Source organism: Choloepus didactylus, chromosome 10 (genome assembly GCF_015220235.1).
Source record: "Choloepus didactylus isolate mChoDid1 chromosome 10, mChoDid1.pri, whole genome shotgun sequence".
Classification (NCBI taxonomy): Eukaryota; Metazoa; Chordata; class Mammalia; order Pilosa; family Megalonychidae; genus Choloepus; species Choloepus didactylus.
The window spans coordinates 8,010,864-8,025,173 of NC_051316.1; the positions used below are offsets into that span (position 1 = coordinate 8,010,864).

The window sequence follows — 14,310 nt, forward strand, 5'->3', positions numbered from 1 at the left end:
GCTCTCACTCTGACATGGGCTCTTGGTGTGGCACAGCCATGCACATTCCAAGAACTTCATGTAATCAAGGAAAATATGAGCACCTGTGATGAGAACCCCCTACAGAGAACTATTTGAAGTGAGTCTTGTATACCTTGTTGACTTAGAGGTGAATTTGCTGCTTATATTCTGCCCACCTTGCATCCCTCTTGGCTGATAAATTCTGAGGCCATCATAAGAGTCCTGTGTTGCAGGGCCCATATTCTGATCACATGAAATGGAACTTTGTAAAAGTTGCTTCTTGATATGATTGAGCTAATGAATTTTGGGCAGAAATGGTAGAAGACTATTTTGCCAAAACTGTGATTACTTAAAAAATGTTAAATTTTCTTACTTCATTTTTACTATATACTATTTTATTTTTGAAATTTATACAAAATTTAAAGCAACAAACACCAAAAAACACCACAGTTCTAACAACACAAACCAAAGGATTAAGAAAAAAATTACCTTGTGTTACACATATTCCTAGTTTGCATTATTGTGGTATCTTCCATTCATTTGATGAAATAACATTTCTGATATTTTAAACTGTATTCTTAATTCAGGTCATATATTTTCTGACAGACATGTATATTGCTGCACCTCTTGGATTCCTCAATTTCCTCTTATTGGTCTTCTTACATATACACTATTTCTTGTCCCAGTTACCCAATTTTAAATACTCCACTGAGGATCCCTATGTGAGGAATGTGCTGCAGTGAACACAAACACTTCCTGAATCCCTTGTTTCACTCTATATATGAATTCCTGTCACAATAGGTGAATATACAGCAGGAATTCCAAGTGCTAAGAAACATCAGGAAAGAATTGTACATTTGCTAGTCCAGAGGAGGAGACAGACTCAGACCAGGATCTCAAAGATGCCTAGATTTCAGGCTCCCACTAGGAAGACATATGTGCATGCACAGTTCTACCCTCCCACTTCACAATGAGAGGTGGGTTGCAAAGTGACAGGTATCAAATACAATGGCTTTTCCTGAGGTCTGGAAATTTAAAGGGCCCACCAAATGGCCATCACTGTGAGGATGAATTAGGGCCCCAAACCTGTAGTAGCTTTATCAGATTGCATCTGCAGCCATGAGGATCTGCACACCTGAAGGAATTTGAGCTCTTGACTCCCCCAGAAATAATCTGAGACACAAAGCCCAAAGGTTTGTTCCTTTTTGGTTTGGCTGCTTGGGCATACAAGAGAAATGTCCCTGGCTGAGGTTTGGACAACATAGTTTTCAATGGCTGAAAATATACCAATGGATTTGAGGCAGGTTTCTTAGAATCAATGTTTCTGCATATGAGGAGGGCCCTCAATGTCACATAGCCATCCAAGTTCCAAAAAGAGCATGTAATCAAGGAAAACATTAGCACCTATGATTAACCCTACTCTCCAAAGATCTAATTAAAAGGAGGTTTGAATTCCTTGTTTTCTTAAATATGAATTTGCTGCTATGTATTCTGAATGGCAGATGTATCTGTCAGAGCATAAATTCTGTGAGACCATAATGGGAGTCCAGTGTTGCAGAAACCAAATTCTGTTTACATGATGTAAAATTTGAAATGAATTGTATACTGGATAATTTGAGACAGGAATTGTGTCACACACAAGGCAGGAATTTTGGTGTCCAATGAATATGGTCTGTTGCTGCATCCAGGAAGTTTGATACACCAAGGGATACCATGATCCTGGAGGAAACCTCCATTGGCTCTGTCAGTATGAGTGCAAACCTGGAAACTCATAGCCCACACAGTTTCCCTCAATAACATGGTTCTGTCCCTGGGATACAAATCCCTGATTGTATCACCTGTTATCAGGCTCTGAAATCATTATTGGTGCAAAATAGATTGCAAGAAGTCTTATCTGGTATATCTGATCCAGAATGTGCTGATCCCCAAGTGAGTAGATCCAGTTGGCACTGATTCTGAATATTATTCTCAAATCCATTGAAAGGCAAGTCAGTACAAATTCACCATGCTCTGACCCTCTGACTTCATGATGAGGGCAGCCATATCATCTGAAGTTAATTTATTTAATTTCTTTTGTAACACAGACACCATTTAGTATATTTATTGTTGATAATAACTTCATTTCTCACCAGAAGGGACAGAAGATATAAACACATTTCTATCTTTATATATTATTCTATATATTTATCAAAGAACAATGGTTTCTCCTATGTATTCATTGAATATTTTCACAGTCAAAAATTATCCAAGAAATAGTACTAATATGTCATCTCTAGGACTTATCCATATCTCAACAATAGCCCCCATAATGTCTTTCAAGCAAGCAAAACCTTAATAATTATAAAAATCATAGAATTGAAAAAAAAAAAAAATCACATCATCCAGTCTCATATCACATATTGCACACTGCTTTCAGGTCTATTTATTCACATTGTTCTGAATATATATGTGTATTTTTTTCCTTCATATTGAAATATGAGAAGAGTGCTGAAGAATCATTATATAGAATGTTCCTCAATGTGCATTTACTCAAAGGTGCTGCTAGATTAGTTTCAATTAATGAATTCTGGGCAGGAATGGCAGGAAAATATTATACCATCAATGGGATTACTTATTAAATGTTAAATTGTCTTACTTCTTTTTTTATCAAAAAATTTAATACAACACACAAAAACTGAAGTAATGCCATATTTATAACAACACAAATCAAAGATTAAATAATCAAAATACATAAAAAGTCTAATTTTCATATAATTCATGTTCCAAGAGAGCATTTTTTCCTTTATCTCCATGCAGTTGATAAATAACATTTCTGATATTGTAAAATGTACTATTAATTCAGGGCATGTATTTACTGACAGTCATGTTTATTGCTGCACACTACTATATTTTTAAATTTCCTCACATTTTCTAATTACATACAGAAAATTCCATGTCCCAGTTACCCAAATTCAAAAAGTATTCCTCTACTGAACCATATGTGAAGAATTCACTGCAGGGAAAACAAATATTTCTTGAAACTCTTCCTTCACTCCAAATAGGATTTCCTTTTCCAACAGGTGCACAATATGCAGCAGGAAATCCCAGTGATAAGAAACAACAGTGAAGAAACCTATTTTTACTGGACCTGAGGGGAAGGCAGACTCAGTTCACTTCCTCAATAAGGCCTAGATTTCAGATGTGGCCTTGGAAGGCACATGGGCATGCTCAGTTCTATCTGCCTACCTAACAATTAGAAGCATGTTGCTAACTGACAGGTATCAAATACAAAGGCCCCCCCCCCCCCCGAGGTTTGGAAATTTAAAGGGACCCAAAGTGGACAAGCAATGGAAGGATGTATTGGGGGCCCCAAACCATTTCATTTGCTACATGAGGATGCTTCTTCAGCCAAGAATACCTGCACAAATGTGTTAAGATGAGCTTAGACTCCCCCTGGTATATTCTATGCCCCAACCCCATGTTGTCTTTCTGGTTGGTTTGGGTGCTTGGCCTTTAAGAAAAGTGACCATGGCTGAGGATTTGCCAAACTAATTTTACACTAGCTCAGAATATAAAAATGGGTTTTGAGGCAGAGATCTTAGAATCCCTGCTCTCACTCTGACATGGGCTCTTGGTGTGGCACAGCCATGCACATTCCAAGAACTTCATGTAATCAAGGAAAATATGAGCACCTGTGATGAGAACCCCCTACAGAGAACTATTTGAAGTGAGTCTTGTATACCTTGTTGACTTAGAGGTGAATTTGCTGCTTATATTCTGCCCACCTTGCATCCCTCTTGGCTGATAAATTCTGAGGCCATCATAAGAGTCCTGTGTTGCAGGGCCCATATTCTGATCACATGAAATGGAACTTTGTAAAAGTTGCTTCTTGATATGATTGAGCTAATGAATTTTGGGCAGAAATGGTAGAAGACTATTTTGCCAAAACTGTGATTACTTAAAAAATGTTAAATTTTCTTACTTCATTTTTACTATATACTATTTTATTTTTGAAATTTATACAAAATTTAAAGCAACAAACACCAAAAAACACCACAGTTCTAACAACACAAACCAAAGGATTAAGAAAAAAATTACCTTGTGTTACACATATTCCTAGTTTGCATTATTGTGGTATCTTCCATTCATTTGATGAAATAACATTTCTGATATTTTAAACTGTATTCTTAATTCAGGTCATATATTTTCTGACAGACATGTATATTGCTGCACCTCTTGGATTCCTCAATTTCCTCTTATTGGTCTTCTTACATATACACTATTTCTTGTCCCAGTTACCCAATTTTAAATACTCCACTGTGGAACACTATGTGAGGAATGTGCGGCAGTTAACACTAGCACTTCCTGAATCCCTTGTTTCACTCCATATAAGAATTCCTGTTCCAATAGGTACACAATATACAGCAGGAAATCCAAGTGCTAAGAAATCTCAGGGAATAAATGTACTTTCCCTAGTGCAGAGGAGGAGACAGACTCAGACCAGGTTCTCAAAGAGGCCTAGATTTCATTCTCCAGCTATAAGGATATTCGCATGTACAATTTTACCCTCTGACTTCACAATATGAAGTGTGTTGCTAAGTGACAGGTATCCAATACAATGGCTCTTCCTGAGGTCTGGAAGTTTATAGTGCCCACCAAATGGGCTGTCACTGTGAGGAGGAATTAGGGCCCCAAACAAGTGTAGTAGCTTTATCAGGATGCATCTGCAGCCAAGAGTATCTGTACACCTGAAGGAATTTGAGCTTTTGACTCTCCCAAAAATATTCTGAGACACAAAGCTCAAGAGGGTGTTTCTGCTTGGTTTGGCTGCTTGGGCATAAAAGAGAAATGCCCCTGGCTGAGGTTTGGCCATCATAGTTTTTCAATGGCTGAAAATATACCTATGTATTTGAGGCAGGTTTCTTAGGATCAATGTTTCTGCATACGAGGAGGGCCCTCAATGTGGCAGAGCCGTGCATTTTCCAAAAAATGCATGTAATCAAGGAAAACATTTGCACCTTTGATGAAACCAACTCTCCGAAAGAATCTAATTGAAACAAACTTTGAATCCCTTTTTTTCTTAAAGCTTTATTTGTAGCTGTATATTCTGAATGCCAGATATATCTGTCAGAGAATAAATTCTGTGATACCATCATGGGAGCCCAGTGTTGCAGAGCCCAAATTATGTTTGTTTGATGTGGAATTTGAAATGAATTGGATACTGGATAATTTGGGGCAGGAATGTTGTCAAACAGAAGGCAGGAATTATGGTGTCTACTGAAAATATTTTGATGCTGGGTCCAAAAAATCCCATACAACAAGGAGTACCATGACTGGAGCAAGCCTCCACTGACCCTGTCAATGGGATTGCACCCCTGGAAACTCATAGCCCACAAAGTTTCCCCCAGTAACATGGTTCTGTCCCTGAGATACAAAAACCCATATGGTATTACCTGTGATTGGCCTCTGAAATCAATATTAGTAACAAAATAAATTGCAAGATGTCTTACCTGGTACATCTGATCCAAAATGTTCTGATTCTCAAGTGAGTAGATCCAGTTGGCACTGATTCTGAATATTATTCTCAAATCCATTGTAAGGCAAGTCAGTGCAAATTCACCTTGCTCTGACCAATTAACTTCATGAAGAGGAAAGCCACATATTCTGAAATTAATTTATTTAATTTCTTTTTTAACTCAGATACGATTTGATATGTTTACTGTTGATAATAACATTATTCCTCATCCATTGGGACAGAATACATAAACAAAACATTTCTGTCTGTATATATTATTCTATATATTTATCAAAGAACATGTTCTGTGTATTTATACAAAATTTTCACAGTCAAAAAATTATCCAAGAAATAGTACTAGTATGACATCTGTAGGACTTATGCATATCTCAACAATAGCCCCCATAATGTCTTTCAAACAAGCAAAACCTTAATAATTATAAAAGTCATAGACTGGAAAGAAAAGACAAAAAATTACATCATCCAGTCTCATATCTCATATTTTGCTTTGCTTTCAGGTATATTTAGTCACATTTTTCTTAATATGTGTGTTTGTGTGTGTGTGTGTGTGTGTTTGTGTGTGTGTGTATATATATATATATATATATTTACCTTCATGTTGAAATATGAGAAGAGTGCTCAAGAATCTTCATATAGAATATTCATCTATCTCCATTTACTCATAGGTGTGGCTGGATTCATTTCAATTAATGAATTTTGGGTGGGAATGGCAGGAAAATATTATACTATCAATGTGATTACTTATTAAATGTTGTTGCCTTACTTTTTTTATTTTATACTACTTTTTAGAAATTTATCAAAAAAATTTGAAAACACACAGAAACCAAAATAACACTATGTTTACAACACAAACCAAAGAATAATCAAAATACCTAAAAAATCTAATTTTTGTATAATTCATGTTCCTAGATTGCATTTTTGCTTTATTTCCATGCAGTTGATTAAATAACATTTCTGATATTATAAACTGTACTGTTCATTAAGGCCATGTATTCACTGTCAGTCATGTTTATTGCTGCACACTCCTATGTTTTTAATTTCCTCACTTTTCTATTTTTACATACACAAAATTCAAAGTCCCAGTTACCCAATTTCAAATGAAGGCTCTTCTTCTGAGCAATTTGTGAAGAGTTCATTGCAGTGAAAACAAATATTTCTTGAAACTCTTCCTTCATTCCAAATAGCAATTTCTTTCCAATAGGGGAATATTATAGTGCTGGAAATCCCAGTGATAAAAAACTTCAGGCAAGAAACTTATTTTTAAAGGACCTGATGAGAAGACAGACTCAGACAATGTCCTCAAACAGACCTAGAAATCAGGCATTGCTTCAAATGGGGAATGGGCATGCAGAATTATATATGCCCACATCACAATAGGAAGCATGTTGATAAGTGACAGGTATCAAATACAAATGCCCCCCCCCCCCCCGCCCGAGAGGTCTGGAAATTTAAAGGGCCCCAAGGAGGAAAAGCAATGTAAGGAGGAATTAGGTCCCAAGCCACTGGAGTAGGTACATGAGGATGCTTCAGCAGCCAAGAATATCTGTACAACTTTTGGGAGATGAACTTTTGACTCTTCCACTAATATTCTATGACACAATCCCTTGTTGTCTTTCTGGACTGTTTGGCTGCTTGTTCCCTTAAGAAAAGTTAACATGGCTGAGGATTGGCCAAACTAATTTTCACTAGCTCAGAATATACCAATGGATTTGAGGCAGGGATCTTAGAATCCCTGGCTCTCACTGGGAAGGGGGTTATGATGAGGCACAGCCATGCACATTGAAAGCACTGCATGAAATCAAAGAAAACATGAGCTCCTGTGATGAGACCCCCTCCAAAGTATCTAATCATAATGAATCTTTATTCCCTTGTTGTCTTAAAGGTTAATTTGCCGCTGTATTTTCTGCCCACCTTGCATCACTCTTGGCCCATAAATTTTTTTTTTTTTTTTTTTTTTTTTTTTTTTTTTTTTTTTTTTTTTCCAACTGTAATATAGTCTCTTTATTCTTTTGTTAAAACTCTTCCAAAGTTAACCACTTCTGTTTGTAGATGACGAAATGCATAAAGATCCACTTCAAATGCTGGCACTGCTATGAACATGGTCTCCTCCCTTCAACACAGAATTAAGACTTTTGGTTCTTGTCTTTAATATTCCAGTCCCAGAAGTAAGTTAACTGTAGACTTCATCTGAAGACAGTCTTATGCTGCATGGCAGTTATCTACAACCAGGCTCTAGCTTCTCCAGGAATACTACAGGATGAATTTAGTTTAATTAAACTAAGAGGCATTCTCTCAAATGAGTTTAAATGCATTTTTATTTTTAGACAACCTACATGACATGTTTTTCTTAAAAACAATGCCTCCGCTCCAAATAAATCAAGGTCAAAATAAATGAGTTCAAGATGGCATCAGTCCATCTGTCTAAGTCCTGGTATCGTGTGGATGACAAGCAGCAGCCAGTTATGATGACAGGTGATAGATCCAAGGAATTGCCAAGTTTGTTAACATTTCTCCATTTCTAAACCATCCTTAAAGAAAATCATATATGGGGTCACACCATCCTCACGGTAGTCCAGGAGAGCAACCATACCATCTGGATTCATGTTTTCACCAATATAGAACTGGTAGTTTTTGAAATTAGCAAGGATGTGCTTGACTTGTTCTGCAGCCCCTGTCATAAAAGGTTTTACTCTTTCTGGTCTCTGTTCTTCAAGTTTGCCTTTGATTGATTTCATGTAATCTTTGATATACTTTTTGTAGGCTTCTTTTGTGAAGCTAGTTTCCTGCAAGTGATGGTTCATGACAATATCAACACCGGTGACGACTGTGCTTTCGGTACCTTCACCCTCGGGGCCTTCAGCAGAGGCATTTCCACCAATGAGCGAGTCATCAATGCCACCCTCTGTCCTACTGACCATCTTCCCCTCCACCTCGAGGCACAGCCCGTCCGCGATCTCCCGGATCTTGTAAATGTCAGAGAACATCTCATCATGGCTGATGAGGTCCCGGTAGATGATCATGATGGCGGCTGGAGGGAGGCGGCGGCAGCGGCGCTGGCGTGGCAGGAGCCCGGAGCTCGGAGCGAGCGCGGAGCGGCCGGAGCGGCACCGGGGGGAGGGGGGAGCGGGCGGAAAAGCTTGGCCCATAAATTTTGAGAGACCATTATGAGTGCCCAGTGTTGCAGGACCCAAATTCTGATTATCTCTTTTGGAATTAAAACTGAAAGGGATTTAGTAAAATTTGTACAGTGGAGGGATCAAAGAGAGGCAGAAATTATGGTGTCCACCGAATATTGTATGTTTGGGGTCCAAAAAACCCAAAACCCAAGGAATACCATGATCCTGGAGCAAGCCTGCACTGGATATGACAATGGAGTGCCCACATGGAAACTGTCATAGCCCACACCATGTACACTGTTTACATGATTCTGTCCCTGTGATAAGAAACCCCACATTGTATTAACTGTTTTTTTGGCTTCTGAAATGTATCAAAGCAGGAAAATATATTGAATGAATGCTTACCTGTTCCATCTTATCCAGAATGTGCTGATTCCCAAGTGAGTAGAAACAGGTGGCACTGATTCTGAATATTATTCTCAAATCCAGGGAAAGGCAAGTCAGAGCAAATTCACCCTGATCTGACCCAGTGCCTTCATGTGGATGGCAGCCACATCATCTGAATTATATTTATCTCATTTCTTTTCAGGAAGATACAATTTTTAATTTACTCGAGAATAACACTAATTCTCAACCCCTGGGACAAAATATAAAAACACGACATTACTATCTTCATATATTATTCTATATATATACATCTAAGAACAAATATATTTTCCTAGGTAGTCATAGAAAAATTTCCACATTCAAGAAATTATCCAAGAAAGTGTCCTACTACCACATCCCAAGTCCTTTCTCATTTCAGACCAATGGTCCATGTAATGTCTTTTAAGCAAGCAATACTTTAATAATTCTGATAATGTTAGAGACAAAAGTAAAAATCAATAAATATATTACAACATTCAATCTTATACCACGTATAGCACTTTAATTTCAGGTATATATATTCATGGTATACTGTATATACTTCTATATATATACCTTTTTCTTCCTACTGATATATTTGAAGAGCACTGAAGAATCATTATGTAGAATATACATCAATTGGCATTTAGTAAATGTTGCTTCTTGATATGATTGACTTAATGAATTTTAGGCAGGAATGGTAGAAAATTATTTTGCCATCACTGTGTTTACTTAATAAATGCTGTTTCCTTACTTCATTTTTATTATATACCATTTTATTTTTGAACTTTATCCAAAATTTAAAGCAACTGTCAAACACCAAAAAAAACCACAGTTCTAAAAACAAACCAGAGGATTAAGAAAACCAATTACCTTAAAAAAACTCTTTCCTGACACATGTTCCCAGTTTGCATTATTGTGGTGTCTTCCAATCAGTTAATGAAATAACATTTATGATAGTTTAAACTGTATTCTTAATTCATGCCACATATTTTCAGGCAGACTTGTGTATTGCTGCACCTACTGGATTTCTTAGTTTCCTCTTATTGGTATTCTTACATATACACTACTTCATGTCCCAGTTTCCCAATTTTAAATACTCCACCATGGAACCCTATTTGAGGAAGGTGCTGCAGTGAACACTGACAGTTCCTGAATCCCTTGTTTCACTCCATATGTGAATTCCTGTTCCAATAGGTGCAAAATATACAGCAGGAAATCCAAGTGATAAGAAACATTGGGGAAGAAACCTACATTCCTTAGTCCAGTGGAGGAGACAGACTCAGAACAGGTTCTCAAAGAGACCTAGATTTCAGGCTCCCACTAGGAATACATATGTGCAGGTGCAGTTCTACCTTCCCACTTCACAATGAGAGGTGGGTTGCTAAGTGACAGTCATCCAATATAATGGCTCTTCCTGAGGTCTGGAAATTTAAAGGGCCCACCAAATTCTCAGTCACTGTGAGGAGGAATTAGTGCTCCGAACAGGTGTAGTAGCTTTATCAGGATGCATGTTCAGCCAAGACAATCTGCAAACCTGAAGGAATTTTATCTTTTACTCTCCCAGAAATACTCTGAGACACAAAGCACAAGGGTTTGTTCCTTTTTGGTTTGGCTGCTTGGGCATACAAGAGAAATGCCACCAGCTGAGGTTTGGACAACATAGTTTTTCAATGGCTGAAAATATACCAATGGATTTCAGGCAGGTATCTTAGAATCAATGTTTCTACATATGAGGAGGACCCTCAATGTTGCATAGCCAACAGAGTTCATGTAATCAAGGAAAACATTAGCACCTGTGATGAACCCAACTCTCCAAAGGATGTAGTTGAAAGGAGGTTTGAATTCTTTTTTTTTTCTTAAACCTGAATTTGCTGCTGCAAATTCTGAATGCCAGATACATCTGTTGGAGCATGTATTGTGTGACACCATCATGGGATCCAGTGTTGCAGAGCCCAAATTCTGTATACGTGATGTGGAATTTGAAATGAATTGTATATTGGATAATTTGGGACAGGGATAGTGTCACACCAAAGGCAGGAATTATGGTGTCCACTCAATGTGGTTTGTTGCTGCTACCAAGAAATCTGATACACCATGGGATACCATGATCCTGGAGCAAGCCTCCATTGGCTCTCTCAATGAGAGTGCACACCTGGAAAATCATAGCCAAATCAGCTTCCCCCAATAACATGTTTCTGTTCCTCAGATAAATAATCCCAGATGGTATCACCTGTGATTGGCCTCTAAAATCAATATTAGTAGCAATTAGTAGCAGGAAGGCTTACCTGGTATATCTGATCCAGCACGTGGTGATTCCCAAGTGAGTAGATCCAGTTGGCCCTGATTCTGAGTATTGTTCTCAAATCTCTTGAAAGGCAAGTCAGTGCAAATTCACCCTGCTCTGACCCTCTGACTTCATGAGGAGGACAGCCATATCATCTGTAGTTAATTTATTTAATTTAATTTCTTTTTTAACTCAGACACCATCTGGTATATTTACTATTGATAACATTATTTCTCAACAGTTGGGACAGAAGATATAAACACATTTCTATCTTCATATATTATTCTATATATGTATCAAAGAGCAATGGCTTCTCCTACTTATTCATAGAAAATTTTCTCAGACAAAAAATTATCCAAGAAATAGTACTAGTATGACATCTCTAGGCCTTATCCATATCTCAACAATAACCCCCATAATGTCTTTCAAGCAAGCAAAACTTTATTATAAAAATCATAGAATTGAAATAAAAGACAAAGAAATATTACATCATCCAGTCTCATATCACATATTGCAGTTTGCTTTCTGGTATATTTTTTCACATTATTCTGAATATATATGTGTCTATATATGTGTTTATACATACATATATATATCTTTTTTCCATCATATAGAAATATGAGAAGAGTGCTGAAAGATCATTATATTGAATGCTTGTCTATTTGCATGTACTCAAAGGTGCTGATAGAAGAGTTTCTATTAGTGAATTTTGGGCAGGAATGGCAGGAAAAAATTATTCTATCAATGGAATTACTTATTAAATGTTAAGTTGCTTTATTACTTTTTTATTTTATATTACTCTTTTAGAACTTTATCAAAAATTTAAAATAACACACAAAAACCAAAATAACACCATATTTATACAGCAGAAACCAAAGATTAAATAATAAAAATTCCTAATAAACTAATTTTTGTACAATTCATGTTCCTAGATGGCATTTTTGCTTTATCTCCATGCAGTGGATTAAACATCATTTCAGATAGTATAAAATGTACTGTTCATTCAGACTATGTATTTACTGACAGTCTTGTTTATTTCTGCACACTCCTATGTTTTTAAATTTCCTCACATTTTTCTAATTACGTACACAAAATTCCATGTCCCAGTTACCCAATTTCAAGTAAATACTCCTGTAATGAACCATATCTGAAGAATTCATTGCAGTGAACACAAGTATTTCTTGAAACACTTCCTTTATTCCAAATAGGAATTCCTTTTCCAATAGGTGTACAATACACAGCAGGAAATTGCAGCAATAAGGAACTCCAGTGAAGAAACCTGTTTTTACAGAGCCAGAGGAGAAGACAGACACAGATCACATCCTCAAATAGGCCTAGATTACAGGCGGTGCCTCAGAAGTCACATGGGCATGCACAGTTCTATCTGCCCATGTCACAATTAGAAGCTGGTTGCTAAGTGACAGGTATCAAATACAAATTTTCCCCCTGAGTTCAGGAAATTTAAGGGCCCCAAAGTGGAAAAGAAATGGAAGGAGGAATTGGGACCCCAAACCACTGGAGTAGGTACATGTGGATGCTTCTGCACAAGAATAACTGCACAAATATTGGAAGATGAGTTTTGACTCTCCCTGGAATATTCTATGTCATAAACCCATGTTGTCTTTATGGTTGGTTTGGCTGCTTGTTCCTTTAAGAAAAGTGACCATGGCCAAGGATTGGGCAAAATAATTTTACACTAGCTTGGAATATGCCAGTGGATTTGAGGCAGGGGTCTTTGAATCCATGGTTCTCAGTGTGATGTGGGCTCATGATGCAGCATGGCCATGCACATTCCAAGGACAGCAGGAAATCAAGAAAAATATGAGCACCTATGATGAGATGCCTCTCCAGAGGATATAATCAATGTGAGTCTTGATTCCCTTGTTGTCTTAAAGGTTAAATCACTGCTGTATATTCTGTCAGCCTTGTATCACTCTCAGCCCATAAATTCTAAGAGACCTTCATGGGAGTCCAGTGTTGCAGAGCCCAAATTCTGATTCCCTCTTTTGGCATGCAAAGTGAAAGGGATTTGGTAAAATTTGGACAAGGGTGGGTTGAAAGAGAGGCAGAGTTTATGGTGTTGACTGAATATCGTTTGTTGCTGGGGCCAAGAGTTCCCAAAGCCCAAGAAATACCATGATCCTGGAGCAAGATTTTGCTAGGATCTGGCAATGGAGTGCTCACTCAGAAAATGTCATAGCCCACATCATATCCCCCATTAACTTGATTCTGTTCTCAGGATGAGAAACCCCAGATTGTGTCACCTATTTTTTGGCTTCTGAAATCTATCTAATTAGGAAAATATATTGCCTGTATTCTTATCGGTTCCATCTGATACAGAATGTGCTGATTCCCAAGTGTGTAGATCCAGTCAGCAGTGAGTCTGAATATTAGTCTCAAATCCAGTGAAAGGCAAGTCAGTGCAAATTCACCCTGCTCTGACCCACTGCCTTCATGTAGAGGGAAGCCACATAATCTGAAGTATATTTATTTCATTTCTTTTCACAAAGATACCATTTATCTAACTTAATCTTGAGAATAACATTATTTCTCAACCATTGGGAAACATATAAACACATTTCTATCATCATGTAATTTTTCTATATATATATCTAAGAACAAACACATTCCTATAGGTATTGATAGAAAAATTTGCACAATCAAGAAATTATCCATGAAAGAGTCCTCGTATCACAACTTGGGGCCTTTGCCATATCACAAAAATGACCCCTATAATGTTTTTAAGCAAGCAATACCTTAATAATTATGAAAAAGTTAGGGAAGTAAAAATCAACAAACATATTACATCATCCAGTCTCAAATCATATATTGCATATTGTTTTCAGGAATATTTATACACATTATACTGTATATATTTCTATATATATATTTTTTCTTCATATGGATATATTTGAAGAGCACTGAAGAATATTATGTAGAATATACCTCAATTGGCATTTACTAAAATGTGCTTCTTGATATGATTG

General features: G+C 37.1%; 1 protein-coding gene across 1 annotated transcript; it reads right to left on the reverse strand.

Annotated features, from left to right (window-relative positions):
• Window positions 1–7,812: 7,812 nt before the first annotated feature.
• On the reverse strand, window positions 7,813–8,646 carry LOC119504801 (translationally-controlled tumor protein). The gene has a single exon (XM_037797358.1). It carries the CDS (start codon window positions 8,533–8,535, stop codon window positions 8,017–8,019), a length of 519 nt encoding a protein of 172 aa, XP_037653286.1. The 5' UTR covers window positions 8,536–8,646; the 3' UTR covers window positions 7,813–8,016.
• Between the last annotated feature and the right edge of the window lie 5,664 nt (window positions 8,647–14,310).